This window comes from Mauremys mutica, chromosome 1, assembly GCF_020497125.1.
Source record: "Mauremys mutica isolate MM-2020 ecotype Southern chromosome 1, ASM2049712v1, whole genome shotgun sequence".
Taxonomy (NCBI): domain Eukaryota; kingdom Metazoa; phylum Chordata; order Testudines; family Geoemydidae; genus Mauremys; species Mauremys mutica.
This window is the reverse complement of record NC_059072.1, coordinates 199,393,314-199,420,052: the sequence shown is the minus strand read 5'-3', so window position 1 is coordinate 199,420,052 and position 26,739 is coordinate 199,393,314. Positions and strand designations below refer to the sequence as shown.

Sequence of the window (26,739 nt, the reverse complement as noted above, 5' to 3'; positions counted from 1 at the left end):
AATGGTCTGTGATGGGATGTTAGCTGGGGTGGGATCTGAGTTACTACAGAGAATTCTTTCCTGACTGCTGGCTGGTAAGTCTTGCCCACATGCTCAGGGTTTAACTGATTGCCACATTTGGGGTTGGGAAGGAATTTTCCTCCAGGGAAGATTGGCAGAGGCCCTGGAGGTTTTTTGCCTTCCTCTGGAGCGTGGGGCACAGGTCACTTGCAGGAGGATTCTCTGCACCTTGAGGTCTTTAAACCACGATTTGAGGACTTCAGTAACTCAGACATGGGTTAGGGGTTTGTTACAGGAGTGTGTGGGTGAGATTCTGTGGCCTGCATTGTGCAGGAGGTCAGACTAGATGATCATAATGGTCCCTTCTGACCTTAAAGTCTATGAGTCTATCAGCCTGCCTTTGTCAGGCAATGACTCTTTCATATGTAATGAGAACAGCAAAATGCTAGTTAGGCTGCCAGTCTCAAGTTTGAGGTTATTTTCAGTTATGCTGTTTCCTGTTCTAGCATTTCTTCTAACACTTTAGTTCCAGAAGTATCATCATCATTAGAATAATTTCCTGAATCTCGAGTGCTCTGTTTTGAGTGTTTGTAGTCTTTAAAATCAGTTTGATCTGTTTCCTCTATAACAATACTCTCAATTATACAACAATTTTCTGTTGGCTCCTCTGAAGTTGACAGATATGGACTGTTGAAAGGTTGTCCACCAAGGCACTGCAGATGGGGAGAATGGAAGGAGAGAGGAAAAACAAAATTATTAGTTATAAGCTTAAATATGGCTTTGGTTAATGCAGCTGCTTTGCAATCTTGTTCCCATTAGATTCTGTGGTACAATGATGCCTCTACTTATAGTGATAGTATGGCACCTTTTTTTTTTTTTTTTTGGAGTTAGTAACTTAGCTATAAAAGTTGCTTTGGTATGTAAATACAGACAAGTATTACAAAATGTATTTAGATATGTTTCTAAACTAATGTAAATGGTGTAAATGGTGGATTCTTGGTAACTTGAAGTCTTTAGATCATGATTTGAGGACTTCAATAACCCAGAGGTTATGGGTCTATCACAGGAGTGGGCGGGTGAGGTTCTGTGGCCTGCAATGTGCAGGTCAGACTAGATGATCATGGTGGTTCCTTCTGGCCTTACAGTCTATCAATCTATATGGCCATAATTAATTTCTCATTTTTTTACTTTGCTAACAGTGTGCTCAGCAAAATACAAAAGACTATACAGACTCTAGCCCTTTGGAGCAGGGAGCTACTACACCAACACAAGTACACACTTTGAGACTCAGAGAAAGAACTTAGTGCATTTGGGGACAGGGCAGTGGTGGTAATAAGTAGGTACGTTTTTTGTTTTAAACTGATGTGGATTAGCATTTGCATGCTTTGCAAGGGAAGAAAAGGTTCTGAGGAAAAATTTGAAAGAGAGAGACAGTGGGTGCTGGGGCACTTAGATAAGGGAAGGAGTTCCATCCAGTCTTATGCCCCTCAGTACTTTACAAATAGTGAACTGTTAACTCAACCCTAGACTAAAATATTTTAAATCGTTTCCTCTGAAGGGGACACTTATAAATAAAAAAGCATTACATGAACTGTGTTGCCAGTCTACAGTTGACACAAACAGCTGAAATTTTGCCTTGCAATTCAATTTTCAGATAATTTGATCGTAGATATATTGTTTAATTCACAACTTGACTGATACTAATGTTTGTAAAGCACTATGTACCGTATGTGCTAAGGGCTTCATTGCAGCAGAAGTGCACTGGGAACAAGGTTCACTGTCCAAGTGACATTCCACCTTGTCAACAGCATAACGTTCTCAGAGGCAACTGGGAGAGTCCTGTGAAAGCTGATTCTTGCAACACTTCAGCATTTGAACGCTGTGAGCCATAACGTGTGCACCTTGTGAAGGTGCATGTGGAGGAAAAGGGCGCTCTCAAGCAAACCTAAGTTTTATGTGAACAACAATACAACTTCAAAAAGTATTTTTCCATACAAACACTACTTGAACATGTGCAGACTGAAGACAGTTTATAGGAACTACCCCATGACGGTGGGAACTATTTTGAGGTAAAAGTGGAGCTTATGATTTGGAAGGAAGAAAAAGGCTTCCTTTTGTTCCATGATTACTTGTATACAGTCCTCAACGTAGTTACCCCTGAGCCTGACCTACTCCTGGTTTCAGTCACTGCAGCTTAAATGACGACAGGGTTATGGTTTGGGTGGGAGAAAGTGCCAGTGGCATCCCTCCCTTACAAGATATTTGTGCTCTATCATTTCATATACTAGAGGATAGTAAGGGGATGTAACCACATTCCTTTCATCATACTGTTCCAGAACTGGACAGATGGGTGAAGTCAAAGAACTTCATCTCATCAACCCAGAAGGGAAAAAATGAAAATTACTTAATTGTAACTGGAGTTTGAGATGGATTCTGCATATTCACACCCCTGGGATGCACTGACTGGTGCAACTTGGACAGTGGATCTTCTCGTGGCAGTGCCAGAGTGCTTGTATGCCCTTCCTAAGCCTCCCATCAGCATTTGAGCATGTTCTGAGAGGGAGGCTATAAAAAGGGACACAGTCCCACCTATCCCCCATAGAGCAAGGAATTAATTGGGACTCCACAGAAGGGGGAAGGCGGGCAGGGAGTGTGAGTATACAGAATCCATGTCAAAGAACTTTGGTTATAAGTAACCAAATTTTTTTTTTTTAAATTTATTTTCCACTGAACATTCCCTCATGAGATTGTTAAATACTGCTTGCCAAACTAAGGATGGAGGCACACAGCGTCCTAATTAAATAAAGATTGAAACACTGCTCTATCAAACTGAGCGTGAGATCTAGATACCAAATTTAAACTATAATGTTTAATGAAAGTGAGACATGAACCCCAAATGGCAGCTTACATATTTCAAAAAGAGGAACATGCCTAACATGCCACAGAGGTACCAACCACTTTAGTTGAGAGAGTTCTGAGACCAGCAGGAGGAGAGAGAAGAGATCTTAACTCTACTCTATATGCTGTCTAGACCATCTAGACAAGGGCTGTGCAGAAACAGCTCAGCCCTTAAAGTTTCCAGCACAGGAAATGAACAATTTGGGAAAGGCCTAAACTCCCTAGTTCTAGCCAGATAACAATAAAACTATGTCTGAACGCTAATCTACACTCACCCTTATGAGCATGAGATCCAGGAAAGATAACCAGTATACTGATTAACATGAAAATCTGAAATTTGGGATAAACTTGGGGTGAGGTCTAGGTACAACCTTGTCCTTATGAAAAACAGTAGAAAGAGTCTACCATCAAAACACACAGTCTATCTAGAAGAATTATGGAACTGCAACTCCCATTATAAAGTTGTTTTTATGGAGAGAGGTTTGAATGGTGGAGATAACTGCATTAATACAAAGTTTAGATCCCATGGAGGAACTGGATTTCCTACTGGCAGCTACAAGTTCAATAAACCCTGCAAAACCTTTTAACAGTAATATGAAAAAAATATGTATCATTAATAGGTAAATGAAAAATTGCTACTGCTGCCAAGTGGACTAAGTGAGGAAACAGATTAACCCATAGATTTTAAGTGTAATAAATATTCTAAAATATATTGAATAGGAATGGATACAGGATCAATATCCTAGTCAGTCAGCCATAAAAAAATTTCTCCATTTAAAATCATAACATTTTTCTAGTCTACTTTTCTAGAATTGATTATTACATGTTGCACACCTACAGAACAAGGTTTCTTAAAATCTGTTTTAAGTCCTATCATCCATCACACTAGATATAGTGATTTTGGATCTGGATGAAAGATCCTCCCTCTACTGGGACAGCAAGTCCATCATTACTGGTAGAGGTTTGTATTTCCCTCTGCAGGAGTAGAAGGTTCATGTACTATTGCTGTCTTGGCCATGCTACAGTGACTGGTATCATTTTGGCCGAGTCTTGTGTTAACTTTTTCACTACCTTCAGCATTAGCAGGAAGGGAGAAAAAGTATACATTAAACCAATCCCTCACCTGAGTAAACAGGTAAAAATGGAACTAAGATGAATGAAGGAGCTAAAGACGGAAAACAGAGCTGTCTACAACAGCTACAAAAATTAAGCTCCTCATCCATCAACCACAGTGCAATTAGGAGTGTTCAGGGGCAGAGGAGAATGGAACATGAGTTGGAGACTCAGAGGAACTCATGGGAAAGGAGCACTCCTCATGAACTTCCTTCATTCTCATCTACTCCACTTATTCTTTATCCATCAGCTACTAGATGATGTAATGTCCTATAAAAAGTAGGTTTTTTTAAAGCAAAACCTGAAGCTTGGAAGAAAAACATTTGCACAAAGGTATTCCTTTATTTAAAACTAAAATTTGAAACGGACTTTTCCCCTTCTTTGGGTCAGCTTGACAAGGTAGAAATCTTAAAATGTTATTTTGTAACGGCTTTCAATAGGCTTTTCCCTTTTTTCCATACAAATTGAAATATCTGCTTATCACAGATTTAGAGAAATCAGTAATAATCACAAGATATCAGACTAATTCACATACTTTCACTAAACTCTTGGTATCTAATCTGGCAAGTCTCCCTGACACTATTCTTTAGAATAATGAATCAGATATATTATGTGATGACATTCTAGTGTTCTTTGATCCTTGAAAAGTTACATTCTTGGAAAGATAGTCAAAACCTTACCTCTATGTTTGAAGGAGGTTTGCATGATGGAAAGAATGCATATCTGATCCGTCTAGATATATAATATATACCAAAAATCAAAAATGATGCAAAAAAGAAGAAGGCAATCATGGCGATTACAAAGGTTTTCAAAATAGTCAGAGGTGAAGTTTTATCTAAAAAAAATAAGGAAATAATCATTAATCTAGATATTCATGAAGTGCCCTATCACCAAGATCTTTACATTTAAAGATCATATACAATGTAAAGGCTACACCATAAAACTTCACATTTACACAGTGTTTTACTTCTTGAAATCATTACATGAACATGAATAAATCTTCACACCATCCCAATAGCTTAGAGCAATCTACTGAAACAAAGCAAAAGATTTTCAGCACCAAATATAGGTACACAGAAACTGCCATTTTGAATCAAAGCCAAGGTCCATCTAGTCCAGTTCCCTGTCCGACAGTGGCCAGTATAGATGCTCCAGAGCAAAATATAAGAACCACACAGTAGGAAGATGTGGGACAATCTGCCTCTCACATAGGTGTCTTCCTGATTAATAGTTGAGATTGCCCTAAACTTTGAAGCATGAAGTTTAATACCCCTTCCAAAATTTGTCATCAACAACAATTCTGGATATTTTTTATATCAAATCCCTTTTGGAAACTTGTTAAATTCTTGGCTTCAGTGACTTCCCGTGGCAACAAATTCCACAATAATTTAGTTTAAGCATTAATGAGACAAACGTATTTTAAGAAATTCACCTGCTGAAGAAATACAAACTTAAAGAAATTAAGTTTAAGCTCAGATGGAAAGGGGTAGCACAGAGTCTCACAGCTCTAGGTATCCCCAGCAGTTTGTCACAGGACCATATTCTGCTGCCTTTAATCAGGATATTGTTTTCTCTATTTAAGGCTTCATCTCATCAGGTGCCTCAATCAGCAAAGCACTGCAGTGTGTGCTTAACTTTAAGCAGGTATGTAGATCATTGAAACAATCAGGGCTAGAATTCTCAGCACCTTGCAAGATCAAGTGGATTTTCCACTGGCATCAAGTAGATTTGTGGAGTAAGATACTAAGTGTTTTAACATGAGTAAGGGTGGCAGAATCCAGCTCTTAATTCCAAAGAATTGTAAGCATCAGAGAATAAGCTCTCTTTTGAGGAACCTGGGATTTACTAAAGTGTTTCATCCATTCTATATAAAAATTTCTGAACCGAGTTTCAATATATCCCAAACATATATTTAAACTTTTCATACCATTAAGCGTTTTAATACATTCCACATCACTAAAATGACCATCTTTTTTATATGCTGGTGAAAATGCTTGCACTTTCAAACAATATAAAACCAAGGGTGTCAAGTCAGAGATTGTGAATAATAACTGTTCTTCTTCTTTGATTTTCTCCTGAAAGAAAAATAAGAAATGCAAGTAAAAAACAGTACAAGACTGATTCAACTGTATTAAAAATTGTAGGCAATGCAATACTGAAAAAATAATTTTTGTATAATTTTAATTATACTTCACTCTCAAATCAAAAAAGTTTCAATTTGTAAACCACTGTGGAAGAGCTCTGAACTTGCTCCCGTGGGTCCTGCGCTTCTAGATGGTTTATGCTAGTCTCAGTGGCTCACTGTGACCCTCTACGTAGCCCTTCTCTCTCTAGGGCCAGGGTTACAGTCTACTGAGCCCTTTTCATCATAGGCTGCAAGGAGGTTGGTGAGAGAACTCCCACAGTCTCTGTTCAGCCTCCTGTCCTGACAGGGACCTGGCTTCCCCTTCCAGGAGCTGTTCCTGTAGTGGTGGGTTGGGGGGAACCTGGGCCCGCCCTCTACTCCAGGTTCCGGCCCAGGGACCCTAATGGTAGCAGTTGTTGGCAGCCAACCTTTCACTGCCAGAGTTGCTACATTTCCCTGGGCCACTTCCCCACAGCTCTCCTGCTTCTCCCTTCTTCACCCTTACCTTAGGGCTCCTTTAACGATGGTTTGAGGGTGTCTTCATTAACCAGCCCTTCAGCCGCACTTCCTCTCCCCTGGCTCTCCTCTGCCTGACTGGAGTGAGCCCTTTTTATAGCATCAGCAGGGCCTTAATTAGAGTCAGGTGGTCACATTAACTGAATGGCCTCACCTGACTCGTTACAGGTTAATTAGAGTCAGGTGTTCTCATTAGCCTGGAGCAGCCCCTGCTCTGGTCAGTCAGGGAACAGAAAACTCTTAATCCAGTGGTCAGTATATCTGCCTTCTGCTACTCTGCTGTACCCAACTGGCGTGGGTCTATCACACCACATTTAGAAAGTATTAATCCACAAACTAACCATTTTCACTATTTTGCAAAGGTACTTGCAAAAGTACACTTCAAACTTTGTGCTGTACAGACATCAAACTTTCTGGTATGTTTAAAGTGTTCTGATCTCTTTTCATATGTGCATTCTTATTGTAGTCTTGTAAAACAAAGTTAAAGAGTTTATTACACAAGTTTAAAAATGGAAAATCACATCAAAATGTCAACTAAAAATAATGTGTGAATTTATAAATGCAGAGAAATTCAGTCTAACCTTAGCTCTGAATTAACTAGAAATGCTATACAAACTTCAGTGCTGAGAATTTAAAAAAAGAATATCAATGGGAGCGTTTTCAATTACTTCAACGTGCACAGCGTCAGATCCTAAATAAACTGCTTCCAGAGAGCCATGCAGTCAACTATTCAAAAATGATCCCTCAGCAGCCATTCATGCAAGATTCCTAAAATGACTGTACAGATGCAATATCATGAAGGATAACTGTCATCAACCAACCAATATTACCATCTCTTTGCCTACTTTATGATGTATATATCCCAGCAAGATTTTACATTTTATGTGAGCTCTGCAACAAGAAAATCATATGCAAGGCTTTTTTTAAATTAAAAATTTTTAAGGGGGAAGGTAACATTAAATAGTGTAACATTAAAATCATGCTACTTATTACACCTTTTTAATTAAAAAAGTTTGAAAAAGTTTTTGTTACCTCAGTATCTGAAGAATTTTTCCAGTACAGAACGCGGTAAGATAAGTCATAAAATTCACTCATGGACTTATTTTCAGACTCTCCTGGAGGAGTGAGCTGGATACGAAGTGAATCCTTATTGGAGCTTACTGTTACGCTTGGAGGGCCAATTTCATCTTTAAAAGATTTCACACACACACACAAAAAAGTTAAAAATCTGTTAGCTAAAACAAGTAAGTAAAAAATGTTACGGCTGTGATTAAACCCATAACAGCAAAGGTTTTCAGATTTATGGCTAGAAATCTGGCTTTTACTAGTACCTTTACAAAAACAAATAGGGGGAAATGGGAAAGCAGGCACAATGATGTAAACGTTTAACCCTAATGTTTCAGCGTTAATATTGTATTTGTTGTTTTTGAGCTTTCGGTCACACTCTGAATGATATTTTGAAGTTGTGATATATATCAGTCAAAATAGAGCTATTGAAATTTTAAAACATGCATTGCAATATCGACTGGATAGTTTAATTTAATAGGGAGAGCTAATGAAAACATTTTTATTTATACTAGCATGATAAAAACAAGTATGAGTCACCAGATGGCACTGTTAGACTTAGTTATTTTTTCCTTAATGTGCAAACACTATCCATTCTTTGAAGAATTGCTGTATTATTGTTAATTTTTGAGGTAAAGTATGTATTCTGTTGGGGAAGCTGTTGCAAACAGCAGGAGAGTTTGCACTCTTGTCTTATTTCCTCTGTCTAAAGTCAATTCTTGGGGCAGAGCTTCTTCCTGAAAACCAGACACTGATCTATATACTGCGATTTCTGAAAGGGGACATGCACGCTATTTGTGATCACCTGTGTTCAAAAGACTGGTGTATATAGCATAAAACAAACAAGTTGAACTAATATACCCAGACTCCATACCACCAATTTCTTCTCCAATGGGAAGCCCGCATGCAAAGCTCTCAAATCTACCACTCAGCAACAATTACAAGGACTATGACAGTCTTTGTGCTTCTTAAACTGATCAACTGGATTAGGAACAGTTCCTTTTTTACCCCCAGAGGTATAAGTCAGGTGAGAAGCATTATTGATTTTCAGCCTTCAGTAAAAGGGCAAGAAAAGCCAAATCTTATAAGGCAGTGAGTTCCAACCTTTTTATGCCCAAGATCACTTTTTGAATCTAAGGGCAACCCAGGATCTATCCCACCCCTTTCCCAAGGCCCCACCCCTTCCCCAAAGCCCTGCCCTGCTCACTCCATCCCCCACCCTCACTTTCACTGGGCTGGGGGGTTAGGGTGCAGGAGAGGGCTGGAGGTTCACGGTGCAGGAAGGGGCATGGGGTGCTGGCTCCGGGAGGGGGCTCGAGGCTGGGGGTTGGGGTGTGGCCTCCTGCCGGGCAGCACTTTCCTCCGGCAGCTCCCAGTTGGTGGCAGCTGCCTACCCCAGTCTCACACCGCTCCTGGAAGGGGCAAATGCACCCCTGCGGCCCCTGTGGGGGATGTGGCTCTGCGTGCTGCCCCTCTCTGTAAGCACCGACCCCACAGCTCTTCCAGCCAATGGGAGCTACAGGGGAGGTGCTTCCAGGCAGGAGCAGCGTGCAGAAGGAGACCTCTACCTCCCCACCCCTGGGTCCGCAGATCTGCACTGGCTGCTTCCGGGAGCAGGTTGGGGCCAGAGTAGGCAGAGGGAGTGCCTTAGCAGCAACCACACTGCACTGCCGGTGATCGCGGCCAACCGGTTGGTGACCACTGTTATAAGGTAATGTTTTCTCAGCCTTTACAGGTTGAAACTCCTTAACTCGAAGTATAAAACACTTTTATAGTAAATGTAAAGGTGTTGAAAAAAATTAACAAATGATAAAACTGATAAGCCTATATAATTTGTTTGTGCATTGAAAGGTTGACAAAATAGAGGACACTGAAAAGTAAGGTGTGCAAGGAGTGCCAGAGCAAGATTTTCTTTATTTTAGATCAGCAGTCTTCAAACTGTGGGTCTGTGACCCCATTTTAATGGGGTTGCCAGAGCCAAAGCCTGAGCACAACCACCTGGGGCTGAAACCCCGGGATTTTGGGCTTCCACATCCAGGGCAGTGGGGTTTGGGCAGACTCAGGCTTCAGACTCCTGGAGTCATGTAGTAATTTTTGTTGTCAGAAGGGGGTCGCGGTGCAATGAAGTTTGAGAACCCGTTTTAGATCGTAGTAAAGTTTTCAGTGCCTTGCAACCCTCTCTCCAGTCGTCATTTTTATAACTTCCCTGGGAGTTGCAAACCACTAGTTAGAAATAAAAATTTTATTAAAGCTAATGTTAAAAAAAATATATAATACATTGGTTGAGAAAAAGAGTGTCTGTACATCTGGGTATAGTGCTTAGATTACCCACAAATACAAAGTTTCTTTTTAAAGTCATAAGATACATATAGTGCATAATCAGCAATAACCCAAATTTTGGTGAATGAATTTCAGAATACAGTTTAGATATTTAGCATCCATGCATTCGGGTACATTACTCATGAAAAACATTATACAGAGAGTTCGTGGTGAAAAGTAAAATATATCATTGAGATTTTAGGATAGGTTGTCCATTTAGAGAAAAACAGAGTCCACCAGGAAAGTATGAGATTTACTTTCCCAACTGTGCCTACTTTAGAGCATAAACTAGCATACATATGAGGACCAGATCTGTAAGGAATCCCTTCTCCCACATTTACAGCACACCACAATTAACTGGTTTTCTAGTTTCCCCCTTCTCTGACATCAGGAACTCACCCTGCATCCAAAGCAAATGCCAGATTAGAGGGACTCCTGCTATGATCTGGTATGCTAAGATTTACATAACAAAATGATTAATGTAATATAGTTAATGAATGAGGAAAGTTAAAGTATGCAAAAAGTGCAGAAGATGCTGTGCATCTCAATTTTAGTAAGTAATTTGCTATTTTCAAGCCAGGAGTGAAATCCCAGCTCCACTGGTATCAATGGAAAAAGTTCCCGCTGGCTTCAGTGGTGCCAGTTTTTCACCCAGTGTTTCTACAGGGGAACTATAAAAATAAGAAATATATTAAAGATGAAAATGAATATACTGAATGCAGATAATAACGATGTATAAACCAACTGAGAAACAAAAAATGGTGAAGAAAATATATCCACTTACTTACTACACAAGGATCCACTTTTATTTCATTAGACCAACGTGATTTATTATATCCATTCATAGCTTGTACACGGAGAAAGTAAATTCCACTAATGGTTATGTCAGATGAGAAGTCACACTGTGCAGTAGTGATGTTTTCACATCCAGAAATAGTGATCCATTTATCTGAATAGTCTTCAGGAAGACTCTTTAAAAATCCACTAGAATAAATGACATGTTGTGGTCAATATGAACTCCCCAGTCTAATCAAACTGACAATATTTTTCCATTTAATTTACAGTTGAATGACTACGTCCATTCCTGTTCACTGTTTCTAGGCAAACACATGCAATGAATGTGTAAATTTATGTCAAAGACTTCTTCAAAGTCCAAAGCTGTATCATGCAGCTCTGTGTCAACTATTTTGCTGACATGCTCAAAGCATTCCATCAGAACTCAACCTTTTCTATGGAATGTTCATTCTTAATTATAATGAAGAGTGGGGAAAATAAATTAAATGCAACATTTTCAGTGAAAAACTGAACCAATCAGGACATTTAAATTTAGATGAGGACAGCAACATTTGTGCACTCACTGCACATACCCCAAATATATTAAGTTACACATTTGCAGCCTAACCATTAATAGTGTTTGAAAATCCCAGAGTATATGTAATGTGGGTATGTTAAAATTTCTTTGAGGACTCTAACATTTGCATTTTCTGACTTTCACATGTTTAAGTTCTCAACTTCAACTCACCGATTTCCTTGGTGTTAAGACAGATTAGGAAATGTGAGTGTTCATCTTATCGAAATAGTATCTGGTACACATTTAGAAGCCTAGCCTGCAGGTATTCAAAACTTCAGAGAGAAACTGAGTGCTGTGAACGTCAATGATCAAACATTGGTATTATTCTTGTAAGCACACCACATGGGTGACTGGATGAAGTACCCATTACCTCAGTGAGTACATCAACATACTTTTCCGAATATCATACTTGAATTTCTAGGAATACTTAGCTTCATAGGCCTAATCAAGGGCAATTTAGAACAGTCAAGTTTAAAGTCTATTTAAGCAGCAAAGCTTTAAAAACTATTTAACTTACCTGAGATATTGTACAGTAAAGCTCACATTTTGATCATATTGATTATCCCAGGATAGAAGAAACTTCATGTTCAAAGCATGAACTTCCACATTCATTGGATAAGGTAGTACATTCCACGCTAAAATGCAAAGAAAACAAAACTCACCATCGTCAATAAGTCTTAAGTCATGTATACTTATTTTTCCCCACAGTAAGAAAATCTGTATAGTATATTTTAAATAACTGTGTGAATAGAACTTTAAAATATTCGGTGATTTGCCATCATAGCAGTGGGCGCACACAGCTGATTAAGTCATAGTGGTATGTAACTCTCGAAGGGTTCTGTAGGAAAGCATCAGTTTTTAAAATCAACAGAGAATATTAGACAGCCCAAAAATGTTAGAATATGGAAATATGCTGAGAAGTCAGTGTCACTGAGAATCTGGCTGGAATAATGTACATGAATACAAGTTTACAAAATTACATATTCTGGAAGATCTGCAAATAAAGAACACTATGATGCAACTGATGATGTTCTCATCATAGCATTATCTCAAATCTGGGGGATTTTACACCGTGCAAAATTTAGCTATATAAAAGTAAGGAATCTGGAACAATAGACAATTCACTTTAAGCAAAACAAACTGAAACTGAGGTTAGCAATAAATATATTCTATATTACCATATAAAAAGTAGTTTCGGATTCCAATTCCTTGGCTGCCGTCTGTGACAAACCACAGCAATAGCATACTTTAAACATAAAATCATGAATTCCATTGTTAATTAATGGACCAGAGTAAGAAACCCCATAGCAAACCAATAAAAGACAGCATAGCTAGTGGACTTTTTCTAAAGATGTCACAAATTAAGCAGGATAGAACTTGGTCTGCACTTGGATAGGATACCAGCAAGGAAAATCTTGCTGCTACATGAAAGTGTGTTGGAGATGAACACGCTCCCCCTCCCGAGGGACAGTACTGAACCAAATATTCAACAGTGGTATTATGAGGCGGGGCACTCTGGTGGAGGTACATAAAACCATGTCCAGACCTTTGTTGTCATTAAAGGTCTCATGTCACTTTTTTGAATGATGCTATTTATTGGTTTTAAAGAAGTCTACTATATGTACAACACAGTAATGCTGATAATTTAACCAAAGTTTACAAGCTGAAAAATATAAGCCTTACACAGTTGAACATTACCATGACACTTTCTGCAAGAAGAGGGATGTTAATCTTATTAAAATTCCAAATTAGATAACTGCATTAGAAATTCTTCTTGAGAAGACAGCTAACTAACTAAATATTATTTCCTGGTCTTTTCTCTCTTACCAGAATGAAAGCAGCATTTATCAATATATGTTAGTTTTATTTGTTCAGTAAGCCCTAACTCAGATCTACCACGTTTCCTGCAAGTTCCACTGAACTAGGGCATTGGCACTAAGAGGATAATTCTTTTTTGAAACTCGTACTTGTTTCTGCTTTGAGGTAGCAGATTTAGTACTGTTCTTCTACTGCTTTAACTGTTTATTTTTGTAATCCATGAAAAAAATCATTTATTTGGGTTTCATCAGTTACTTGAAACTTTTAAAATAAGTGTTTCAAGGATAAATCAGCTCCAGCTTCTGGAAAAAAGGAGGAAACCTTCCCTGGGGAAAGTTATCCCATAACTGTCTCCAAAAGGATTTCTTCTACCTCTCCTGAATCATCTGGGACTGATCACACTCTGACTGGATTCTGGGCCAGGTGGGCCACTCGTCTAATTCAGTACTAAAAGTCCTATATTCCTACATACACAATTGGAAGGATTTTACACTCTTCATAGGTCTATTTTAAAAAAAATAAGTCACTTGGACAGATGATAAATGCACTTTGCAAGACAATTCATGAGCTGCAAGCAAATACATTCTAAATCACTTTTTGGGGCTTCAGAACAAAAAAAGTCAGGGTTTGCACAAAAATAGCATGTTAACTTGGCAAAATCATACATTTCAACTAAATGGATTCAATTTTTCCACATATGCACAACAATATCTTACAGGAATTGAACAGTTTTATCCTAAACCAAACTCACAAATATGGGAATATTTGTTTCTGCATCTAGGAGCACAATAGAACCATGATAATCTAAATGTAATGGTGGACACTGAATATGTTTGGGTAACTGAAAATTCCTTTCACTATCAAAAGCCTCAGTAGATGCTGAAAGACATTAAGCTGTCCATAACGGAGTTTAGATAATTGATGTTCAGATTATCAAGGTTACATGGAAATCAGTTGAAATGTTGGTAATTTTGCACAGTTCTACTACTTTGGAGCAATGGATTTTGCAATCTATCAAGCTAGTTGTAGGATTTGATTACTAGAGAGTTTAAAGGATTTTTATTCCTTACCTTTATCTGTAGTTTTAATGCAGTACACTGGACTGAAGGAACCTACTTTTCTTTCAGAAGTTATGCGTGCTTGAACCTTCAGACAGTAAGTAGTCTCTGGTGCAAGATCATAAATTGTGTCTCTGCGATTAATAGTTTTGCTTTTTGGCTGTAATATATAAAGAAACAGTTGTAAACAACATATTAAGGAAATTGTTCTTGACATCACCCGCACATATGACATTTGGATACATTCAGACATTAGGGATAAGATAATATTTCATTCATACTATATTACTGGCATGCTAATGTAGTTTTGCACATTTAATTTGTGGGAATTAATTGTGAACCATCTTAAGATACAGTATACTCAAAACTCACCTGAAACTTACAAGGAGTACAGAATGGAAAGAAAAAAAGCTTTAAATGTCTGAACAAAATAAACTGACCCCATGTTTTTGTAATGCTTTCTGCAAATTTGAAGTGAATTTAAATAGTTCCCTATTTGATAATAGTTTGCTATAGAAAGTAATCCCAGCAATAGATTCATATTTTTCTTATGCTGTAGTGTTTTTTTGCATTTTAAACGATACATAATTTCTCTCTACTCTTAATATTCTGAAAGGTAATTTCTTATCTGATAATTGAGATTTTCCCAACTTTCCTATACCAGTCAGACAAATGTATAAATCCTTTCCCTGCACAAAGCAGGAAGATAGAAGAGAAAATAAAAAATGAGGAAAAGGTCAGCCTGTACTGTTCAGCGAAATAATGGTAACAAATTACCTTAAAATGTATAGACCTTCCATATACCCAATTCATATACCTCTCTTCTAAAGATAAGAAATGGGATTTTACTTTCAGAAGTGGTAAGATCTTGCATCCTTTCACCCTGAGTGTTATGGCATGCTAGCTATAGAGGATCTGTGCTCCAGTTTTCCAGTGTGTAAAATGAGGATAATGATACTTATTCTCCTCTGCAAAGTCCTTTAAGCTCTACTGAGAAAGGCTTTGTCTACACTGGAACCTGAACAACAAAACTTTTGTCATTCATATGTGTGGAACCCCCTCCCCAAAACAAAAACAAAAAACACCACAAGTTTTGCCGACAAAAAGCGCCAGTGTGCACAGTGCTTTGTCAGGAGAGCTCTCTTGCTGACAAAGCTACTGCCACTCGTTGGGATCCTGCCGGCAAACAGCAGCTACACTGTGTGCCTTTTAGTGGCATGGCTGTAGCAGCACAGTTGTGTCACTGAAAGGTGCGTAGTGTAGACACAGCCGAAGAGTGGTGCTGTAGCCACGTCGGTCCCAGGAAATCAGAGGCCATATCTACACTAGCGAGCTTACAGAGGTACCAATGCAACTTTGCCGCTGTAAGATCACTCATTTAGCTGCTCTATGCTGATGGGAGAGAGCTCTCCCATCAACACAGCGCTGTGCACACTACCGCTTATGCCAGCAAAACTTATGTCACTCAGGGGTGGTTTTTTTCCACTCCCCTGAAATACATTTTGCTGGTGTAAGTGGTAGTGTAGACAAGGCAAGAGAGACAAGGTAGGTGAAGTAATCTCTTTTATTGAACCAACTTCTGTTGGTGAGACAAGCTTTCGAGCTTACACAGAGCTCTTCTTCAGGTCTGGGAAATGTACTCAGTGTCACAGCTAAATACAAGGTGGAACAGATTGTTCAGCATAAGCAGTTAACATACATTTCAAGGGACCATTCAAGGCAAAACTGCCTGTTAACACCACTCCAGTCATAGGGGGGAATGAAAAAAAAAAGGGGGGGAAGCAGCTGGGGGGTGTTACTGAATTATAGATTGTTGTAATAAGCCATAACATCTCTATTCAGTCCTTGATATTTAGTGTCTAGCAAAGTTATGAATTTAAGCTCCCTGCCTCATCTTATTTGAGAGAGTGTAGGGATTGTCTGGCTTCACCCACATAGTTGTTATTGGGGCATTTGAGTTGGGTTCCAGTGTGGGGTGGTAGCTGACAACTAGAAGTGTGCAGACAGATGAGGTTTTATATATAACCCCCTAGTTGTCACTTGCCACCCCACCTTGGAACCCATATGGGGTATCAAACAACAACCACCCATACTTGATGGGGACCCCTAGCCTGAAATAAATGCCTTCCTGAACCCCCTCTTCTGGCATTCGAACAACCCCCCCCAAATCCTCTCCAAGCTCATCATCAGAAGCAAGCTCCCCACAAACCAGGACACCAACTCAGGTGGCGCCAGACCCTGTCAGAACAGATGCAAAATCTGCAGACATATCTGCTCTGCTATGATGATCAACACACCTTTCAAGATCCATGGATCCTAAACATGCCTACCACAACATATGGTGTACCTCATCCAGTGCACTAAATACCCCAACAACAACTATGTGGGTGAAACCAGACGATCACTACGCTCTTGAATGAACTCTCACAAGAAAATGATAAAAAACAAAAATACCCCACTGTCTGTGGGTGAACATTTCAAAAAGTGATCACTCTATATCTGAGAATGAGGACTGAAAGGTCAAAGAAAACCTGCACAATACCTTAAAATGAGGAGGCTGGGAGCTTAAATTCATAACTTTGCTAGACACTAAAAATTAAGGACTCAATAGACACTTTATAGCTTATTACAACAATCTATAACCCACTAACAAATCCTCCAAGCTGCCCCCCACCCTCTTCCTTTCCCCCATTTCTGGAGGCCTGTTAACAGGCCACATCACCTTTAATAGTCCCTTGAAACGTGTGTTAACTACTTATGCTAAACAATTTGTTCCACCTTTTATTTAGCTGTGACACTTGAAGTACCCTTCCCAGACGGGAAGAAGAACTCTGTGTAAGCTTGAAAGCATGGGTTAAGTCTACACTGGCAACGCTAAAGCACTGCTGTGTGGCAGCACTTTAACATGGCTTGTGTGGTCACGGCAGAGAGTCACTAAAAAAACCCACCCTTACAAGAGGCGTGGCTCACAGCCCCGCTGCACTGTTTACACTGGTGCTTTACAGCGCTGAAACTTGCTGTGCTCAGGAGGGTGTTTTTTCACACCCGAGTGAGAAAGTTGCAGCGCTGTAAATTGCCAGTGTAGACAAGCCCTATGTCTCTCTAATCAACAGAAGTTGATTCAATAAAAGTTGAAATTGATCACCTTCCCTGTCCCTCTAATGCTAGGTACGTTGATCATCACCAACACACCACTGACGGACTAACTGGTCAAGACTGCCCAATCCCCATTTACCACTTCTAGCCAAAGAATAATTGAAGTCAAGAAGAGTCCACTACAAAAAGTCTAGATGACATTTTTGGGCAGGGTCTGAGGAAGATCTGAGTCTTCAACTTTGCAGATATATCATCCTTAAAACATTGTTCATGGAAGTGTTTTCACATTAAGCCTGGCTCTACCTTCTAGTTCAGGGATCGGCAACCTTTGGGCGGCAGGAAGCCGTGGCCAGCACATCCCTTGGGCCGCACCACTTCCCACAGCCCCCATTGGCCTGGAGAGGCGAACTGCAGCCAATGGGAGCCACAATCGGCCAAACCTGCGGATGCAGCAGGTAAACAAAGCGGCCCAGCCTGCCAAGGTACTTACCCTGGCGAACCGCATGCCAAAGGTTGCCGATCCCTGTTCTAGTTCATTAACTATTTAGAGTAACATAAAATCCACTCTTCTATAGAAATTATAGGCTCCATACTGAGGACAAGATTTACTGCACTGGTCTCACTAAACTTTTTAGTAAAAGTTCAGCTAACTGGACTGACAGATTTGTCACTCACCTTTTCTTGAATGCAAGAATGTATTGGGAGGGCCTTGGGATTTTTTCCTTTAAAAATGCCCAAACACAGTAGGTCTCCCAAATGGACATACGCATAATCTCAGTATGTATCTAATCTGACCGGCACTTGTTCTGGTACTGTTGTGTGGAGTTGGGAGATAAGTATTGTGTATATTGATTCTAAAGAATACATTAATGATCACTTGCCTCAGACATGCAGGGAAACTGGGCAAAGTTTTCAAATTCCCTTCTTAAGCCTCACAGAGAGCTCTAAAAGCCTGCTAAGAGCTGTGAGTTCATCACAGTAGCATTAATTTCAGAGAGGGGAACTACACAAAAATGAAGAAGCTAGTTAAACAGAAATTGAAAGGTTCAGTTCCTAAAGTAAAATGCCTACAAGCTGCATGGAAATGTTTTAAAAATACCATAATAGAGGCTTAAATTAAGTGTGTACCCCAAATTAAAAAACATAGTAAGATGACCAAAAAAGTGCTACCATGGCTAAACAAAGTTAAAGAAGCAGTTAGAGGCAAAAAGGCATCTTTTAAAAATTGGAAATTAAATTCTATTGAGGAAAATAGAAAGGCCCATAAATGTCAGCAAATCAAGTGTAAAAGTATAATTAGGCAGGACAAAAAAGAATCTGAAGAGCAATTAGCCAAAGACTGAAAAACTAGCAGTAAAATTTTTTGTATACTAGAAGCAGGAAGCCTACTGAACAATCAGTGGGGCCACTGGACAATTGAGGTGCTAAAGGAGCATTCAAGGAAGATAAAGTCATTGTGGAGAAGCTAAATGAATTCTTTGCATCTTTACTGTAAACAATGTGAGGGAGATTTCCACACTTGCGCCATTCTTTTTAGGTGACAAATCTGAGGAACTGTCTTAGACTGCAAAAAGAACAGGAGTACTTGTGGCACCTTAGACTAACAAATTTATTTGAGCACACACTTTCGTGGGCTACGGCCCACTCCATCGGATGCATAGAATGAAACATATAGTGAGGAGCTATATATACATACAGAGAACATGAAAAGGTAGAAGTTGCCCTACCAATCTTGCTGTCAATCTATTAGAAGTCTTTAAGGGGGGTCAACAAACGTGGATAAGGGTGATCCAGTGGATTATAGTGGTATTTAGATTTTGAGAAAGCGTTTGATAAGGTCCCTCACCAAAGGCTCTTAAGCAAAGTAAGCAGTCATGGGATAAGAGGAAAGGTTCTCTCATGGATCAATAACTGGCTAAACGATATGAAACAAAGGGCAGGAATAAATGGTCAGTTTACAGAATGGAGAGCAGTAAATATTGGGGTTCCCCAGTGGTCTGTACTGGGAGGAGTGCTGTTCAACAAATTCATAAATTACTAGAAAAAGGAGTAAACATTGAGGTGGCTAAATTTGCAGATGATACAAAACTCCTCAAGATAGTTAAATCCAAAGCAGTCTGCGAAGAGTTACAAAGGAATCTCACAAAACTGGGTGACTGGGAAACAAAATGGCAGATGAAATTCAATGTTGATAAATGCAAAGTAAAACACATTGAGATAATGTTTTCCAATTACACATACAAAATTATGGGATCTAAATTAGCTGTTACCTCTGAAGAATTATCTTGGAGTCATCATGGATAGTTCTCTGAAAACAACCACTCAATGTGCAGCGGCAGTTAAAAAAGCTAACAGAATGATAGGAACCATTAGGAAAAGGATAAAACAGAAAGTATCAATTCCGCTATATAAATCCATGGCAAGCCCACATCTTGAATACTGTGTGCAGATTTGGTCACCTCATCTCAAAAAAGATGTATTAGAATTGGAAAAGGTACAGAGAATGGCAACAAAAAATGACTAGGGGTATGGAACAGTTTCCATATGAAGGAGAGGTTAAAAGACTGGGACTTTTCAGCTTGGAAAAGTGACGTCCAAGGGGGGATATGATAGAGGTCTATAAAAATCTTGACTGGTGTGGAGATAGTGTATAACACTTCCTTATTCACCTCTTCACATAACAGAAGAACTAAGGGTCACCCAATGAAATTAATAGACAGCAGGTTTAAAACAAACAAAAGGAAATACTTCTTCACACAATGCACAGTCAACCTATGAAACACGTTGCCAGTGGATGTCATGAAGACCAAAACTGTAACAGGATTCAAAAAAGAACTATGTAAGTTCATGGAGGATAGGCCCATCAACGGCTATTAGCCAGGACAGTCAGGGCTAGAACACCATGATCTGAGTGTCCTAGTCTCTGTCTGCCAGAAGCTGGGAATGGGCAACAGGAGATGGATCATTCAACGATTGCCTGTTCTGTTCATTCCCTCTGAAGCACCTGGCATTGGCCACTGTTGGAAGACAGGATACTGGGCTAGAGTGACCGTTGGTCTGACCAAGTATGGCTGTTATGTTCTTAAGCAACTAAGCATGGACCAGCTTAATGACATTAGCAACCGAACCAAAACTTTGAGCAAGAGATGTAATACAGTCTAGCAAATCAATGCACTTTATTTTTTAACAGTGAATGTATCAAGCTACACACAGAAATTAGGATATATCATATGTATAAAATAATAAAAAGCAGAATGTAATTCTAGGAAGTGGCTCAGCAACTGAAGTAAATAAAACAATATTTTAAACTTAATTTTAATCCCTATCATACCTCTGCATTTGATGAGTTCTCCCAGAACACTGCATTGTAGGTAAAACTTATATCATTTGTCCACATTTTTCTGTTCTGATTTTCTTCTGGAGGGGAAATGTTGATTTTCACCACTCCATCTATGGATTCTAACTGCACTCCTGGAGGACCAATTTTAGCTGCAAAAATTAAACATTATCATGAAGCACAACAACTGTTGAAAAATCAGAAGTTACATGTTTAAACAAGTCAACTACAAGGAACTGCCTACAGTACTTAATTTTAAGTTCTTCAGGTAGAATCTAACAGTAGTTTAACTGAATAAACTCCAAGTGTTATCTGGGACTGAAGATAGTTAAAATAATACTTACTGGCTGTAACAATATCACAGTAACTGCCTGATTCTGAAATGAAGAGTCATAAATTTGTGGAATAAGGTTATAAGAAAGACTTACTTTAAAAAAAGCTCATTCCCCAAGAACAAACCCAATATTAATGGAAGGATTCAGCTGTATATAGGTTATCATTCGTGGTAAATTAAAGGTAGAAGGTAGGACTGCTGGAACGCTAGCTTCTCAAATACATTTGCCAATATCAGCACAGGGGCAATGACAAACATGGTACTCAGGGAATTGGCTTGCCCCCAATCTGGACCATCCTGCCTCTTTCCTAATGTTAGGCATGAAATTCATTGGGGTGGGTACAGCATAGAGATGGCCACCATAGAAAACCATGACCTGCAAAAACAATGGGCCCTACATCACACTTTACCACTGGAGTGCTGCATAGCTCAAAAGTTGGGAAGAATAATTGACACACATTATGTATGGTGGACTCATCGGTCATAAATTTTCCATGACAATCACTTAAAGCTGCTTATAACATTAGATATGTTCTAGCAATGTTAAGCTTATAACTTTAAGCATGCAAGTCAGAATAGTCAGAGCTAAGGGTCTCAAAATAATCTTAATTTACATACTTCACAGGTATTTTGATTACTAATTAGATTAAATGTAAATATTTAATTACATATTTGATAATAGAAATAACATGGTCCAAGCAATATAAAAGGCTATTCACTGCATATTTCATACAGTGCTATAATTTAGTAAAGGTTGGGAAATTTGAAAATCTCACCCATAATTGCTAAGGCACAAATGGGATTTAGCCATCCTTATGGAAGGGGTTTGTACTGCTTTAGTCAAGTTATTTAAAACAGCACAACTTGTGTTTGGACAAGATCTCAGGAAAGTTACTATATAAATACTACTATTAAAAGCATAAAAGGAAGTTGCTCTATAAAACAGCAGAGCTGATAATAAAATAAAATAATAATAATAATAGGGAATACAAATATCTACACTGTATTTTATATTGTGCTATAACACCGTTAAGTTGAAAAATAATTAACCTGTTTAATAACAAAGTACATATGTAGTACATACCTATTGAATATGGTACAAATGATAAAGTAGTAGACCACAGAGATTTTTCTTCCCCTTTTTCAGCTCTTATACGCACATTATAGGAATCTAAATAAGCTGTCATTGCTGAGGAGAAGTCGCATTCTAGGACAGTGACATTCTGACAGCCAGATATCTCTTTCCAATCTGTTTCTTCTTCTTCTTCCTCATAATTCTCAAATCTTCTTCAAGTAAAAAAATAAAATTAGGTTTCTATTGGTGATAAAAGAAAATGTAAACATTCATTTTGTATTTTGATCAGCACCATCTGGTGGTCAAAAAGATATTCAATTGGTCTCAGAATTCTAGAATACCTAATTTATTTGTTAGTCTCTAAGGTGCCACCAGGACTCCTAGTTGTTTTTGCTGATACAGACTAACATGGCTACCATTCTGAAACCTGCCTAACTTAGGTTACTTTATGAATGCTAGTCTGGGTTAATTATTGAATAAGGAATCCCCAAGACATGCTGGCAATTTGCTTTTCTAGTCCAACACTTAAACACAACAGCTCATTTTAATTAAGTATCAGAGGGGTAGCCATGTTAGTCTGGATCTGTAAAAGCAGCAGAGAGTCCTGTGGCACCTTATAGACTAACAGACATATTGGAGCATGAGCTTTCGTGGGTGAATACCCACTTTGTCGGATGCACGCGTGGGTATTCACCCACGAAAGCTCATGCTCCAATACGTCTATTAGTCTATAAGGTGCCACAGGACTCTTTGCTCATTTTAATTAATTAGCCTCTTAGAATTGGTAGGGCAACTCCCACCTTTTCATGTTCTCTGTATGTATATATCTCTCCTCACTATATGTTCCATTCCATGCATCCAATGAAGTGGGCTGTAGCCCACAAATGCTTATGCTCAAATAAATGTGTTAGTCTCTAAGGTGCCACAAGTACTCCTGTTCTTTTTGAGGGGGGGGGAGATCATTTCAGGATTATCATTTCTGGGATTAAACCCTGAGTGCACTACCAAACTGGGGTGTATTTTATTACCCCTCAGGTGCACTCATAGAATAGGGGGTGCAAAAAGTGCTTGGAGGAGACCTAAGTGGCAAAGGAAAGGGATGGGGGAACAACGAGTGAGAGCTGTGAATAGTAAAGAGTATAGCTGAGGGGAGAGTAGACTGGAGGAGGGAAGGAGAGAAATGAAGGAAAGGAGACAGAATAGGAAATCAGAAACAACAATTGGGAAAAAGAAAACCGAATAAAATGAAAACACAGGAGAGTGAACTATTCTATCCTATCAGAACTGGGCTTCTCACCAAAAACCACCTGTCTCCAAAAGACAATTCAGACATCAGGAAGTGGCAGAAACAATAGGGGAGAGATGAGACATAATTAAAAGAGGAAAAAACTGGAAAACTGAGAGAAAACTTGTATAACCACTATATTTTGTATTCAACAGTTGCATGTTTCTGAGGTAAACCTGTATTTTTGAAGCCACCTTTCTCCCACCCAAAAAATAAAGAGAAGCACACCAAATCTTCATGTTCAAATACATAATATGATTCTTTCTCTGACATCTTAATTACGGAGTTGCTATTAAGCCAGACAAATTTGTGAATTTATTTGTTGGGAAAGGGTAATGAGAAATAGTAGTCACATTAGAAAGAAGCAAGAAGCACAAACTAAAAAAAAAAAAAAAAGGAGCTAACTGAAAATAAGGATATACAAACAGTTTAATCTGATGACCAAAGTTTGTAAATTAAGACCAACCAGCCAATGTTTCTCTTTCTGTATGCACCGTTACTACTGAATGTGTTTTTACAAATGATATGCATACCAATACTGGGGAACATCTACACAGGAAATATATGATTTGCAGGAACTATGCCACGGTTGCTTCATAGGCGTGCATCAGTTTAGGAATGAATTTTCAGACACTTAATTCTACTGTGTTTCCCAAACACAAAGTAGTACCACGAGTCAGTGTCCTGGCTGCAATGGGAACCATAATTTTGTGTTTTCATAGTGAAATTCTCAAGTTCCTAGCATTCGCTATTTTGCACTTTTTCAATATGTTGAGAACATTCAAATTATCACAGGTACAGACCTACAGATATACACAGGGATACATAATTAGGGCCCTACCAAATTCAGTGTCCATTTTGGTCAATTTCACAGTCCTAGGATTTTAAAAGTAGTCAATTTCATGATTTCAGATACTTGCATCTGAAATTTCAGGGTGCTATAAGCATGGGGGTCCCAACCAATAAGATGATTGTGGGGGAGGGGTATCACAAGGCTATTGTGGGGGGAGGGGGGTCGCAGCATTGCCACCCTTACATCTGAGCTGTTGCTGATGGAGATGCTGCCTTCAGACCTAGGCAGCTGGAGAACAGGGGGCAGCGCTGATGTGAAGGTTGCATGGTATGGTGGGGACCATCACTTTGGGGGGGTGGCAGGGCCAGCATTATGGGTGGGTAACTGCCCAGGGCCCTGTGGTTGAGGGGCACCATGCCCCCCCCCCCCCAACCAGCCCAATGCCCCTTTAACTCATGAGCACTGGGCTTGGAGATGGGAAGGGGCAGGGCTGGGGACAGGAGTGCCAGAACCTTTTTAGAAGTGTGGGGGAGGCACCAGTGCTGCAACTGCAGGACTGGGAGCCATGTCCCCCCCACCTTTTTAACAAGGGCATAGTTTGGGGGCAGGGGACAGCAACTGCACACTGTAGGCAGCAGGGGAGCTGATAACTATGCAAGTCTTGCAGTTTGTGGGGGCAATGCTGCCCTCTGCCCCCCAAACTATGCCCACATTAAACAGTGGAGGGGCATGGCCCCCTAGCCACCCCAGTTCTGATGCTGTTGGCTGGGGACACCCCAGCTGGGGGGGTCCTACTATCCATCAGGCTCCAGCTGCTAGTCTTGGCCAGGCTGGAGAGGGATAGGACTTTTTTTTCTCCTGCAGGGGCTGCTCCCAGGGCTGGGTCAGATCCACCTCTGGGACCCACCCTCCCCCCGCAATCTGCAAGAAACTCTGCTGCTGCTCCATGTACAATGACTCCTCTGCCCACCGCTGGGGAGCGACGGGGGAAGGACACAGTGGAGGTGTGGGGCTTCCTGCAGCTGGGGGAGGTTCCCAGAGGTGGGTCTCACCAGCCCCAGGAGCACCCTGAAAGAGAAAAGCAAGCAAGTCCCCAGCCCCACCAGGACTAGCAGCCAGAGTCTGGTGCATGATAGAAGCCCAGGCTGGGGTGCCCCCAGCCCTGCCCCTCCCTGGCAGATTTCACAGAGGAGAGCAGACTTCATGGCTGTGAGGGCCCCACACATAAGTCATCACATCATCCAACTATGACCCTAAGAGCTCCTTTATGGCAACTGGCAAAGGGCACATGGTTATGTAACAATAAATCCCAACAGGTCTGGTAAACTCACTACAACCAACACAGAGTCAGAATAATTAGCCCAACAATGTCTTGTAATGTATCATATGAAAACTGGTGACACTTGTCATGAATATCATTGTGTGATGTACGTATGAGTTGTGTATAAGGAGTTCATATATATATATGCTGGAAATATGTTCTTAATATGCTCTTGCAGAGGACAGGTTCATCAGTGGCTATTAGCCAAGGTGGTCAGGGACACAACCCCATGCTCCGAGTGTCTATAATGAAGTCCTTGATGGTTCCTCGCTTAGGCAGTGGGGGAACCTGACCACATCCAGTGAACTACACTGGGTGGTCACAACCCAGGCCCCACTTCCCCACTATTACCAGGGGGGTTCTATCCCTTTGTGGAGCTCCTTAAGTCTCTCTGACTGGAAGATCAAAATGAAAGTCAAGAACTCCCACACATTCAAGGATACTCCCTCCTTGTGATCCCAGCAAATGGGGGTGGGGGAAGTGGCAAGTCTATAGTGCTGCCAACAATCCAGTCCCTGTGCAATGGGTTTGGGGAAATCGCTCTGGCTTGGTTTCTGGGATGGGCTCAGCTTGTCTGTCTTGCCCTGAGAGTCCACTGCACTCTCCTCAGGGTCAGTTTGAAGGTTTCCTGCCCAGAAGCTCCCTCCACAGCTTCAGGAGTCACTCCTGCATTCTGCTGCTTAGGGTGATCCTGCTCTTTCCCCCACTGCTGATTGCAGCTTCCTCCTTTTTAAAGACCCTCCTCCCTATCAGCCATGATTGACAGGGCCAGAGTGGTGGGGTTAACCCTCCTGCCAGATCCTCTCTGGCCCCTTCCTCATCCGTGTGCAGCCTTTACACCCAATCACAGTGTCACTAATCATCAAAATGCCAAAAGCTGGGAATGGAGGACAGGGGATGGATCACTTGATATCTTCCCTGTTCTGTTCATTCCCTCCCAAGCATCTGGCACCAGCTACTGTCAGAAGATAGGATCCTGTGCTAGATGGACCACGGTCTGACCCAGTATGGCCATTCTTATGTTAAATATGTTGTGGAGGCATTTGATAAACAAGCTTGTCCTAGATCAGGGATTGGCAAGCCAAAGGTTGCCGATACCTGCCCTAGATAAAGGAATGTGGATTTGCCTGTCTCCATGGATCAAGCTAACAGGCAGATGAGAAAAACAGTATGGCTTGATTACAAGAAAAGGACAATAAAAGTACATTTGCATCTAAGGTAAACAAAATGATCAA

General features: G+C 40.1%; 1 protein-coding gene across 2 annotated transcripts in view; it reads right to left on the bottom strand.

Moving 5' to 3' along the window:
• Positions 1-266: 266 nt before the first annotated feature.
• IFNAR1 (interferon alpha and beta receptor subunit 1) overlaps positions 267-26,739 on the bottom strand; it is a 36,507-nt gene continuing 10,034 nt past the window's right edge. The window contains exons 3-11 of one of the 2 annotated variants that reach the window (XM_045006811.1): positions 22,115-22,317; positions 20,691-20,848; positions 14,276-14,423; positions 11,905-12,022; positions 10,821-11,020; positions 7,685-7,839; positions 5,939-6,086; positions 4,692-4,846; positions 267-713 (exon numbers count right to left, since the gene is read on the bottom strand). In XM_045006811.1, the coding sequence (XP_044862746.1) occupies positions 486-713; positions 4,692-4,846; positions 5,939-6,086; positions 7,685-7,839; positions 10,821-11,020; positions 11,905-12,022; positions 14,276-14,423; positions 20,691-20,848; positions 22,115-22,317 (1,513 nt within the window). In that variant the 3' untranslated portion in view covers positions 267-485. The remainder of the gene's footprint in view (positions 714-4,691; positions 4,847-5,938; positions 6,087-7,684; positions 7,840-10,820; positions 11,021-11,904; positions 12,023-14,275; positions 14,424-20,690; positions 20,849-22,114; positions 22,318-26,739) is intronic. The other variant, XM_045006818.1, reaches the window with a different exon arrangement.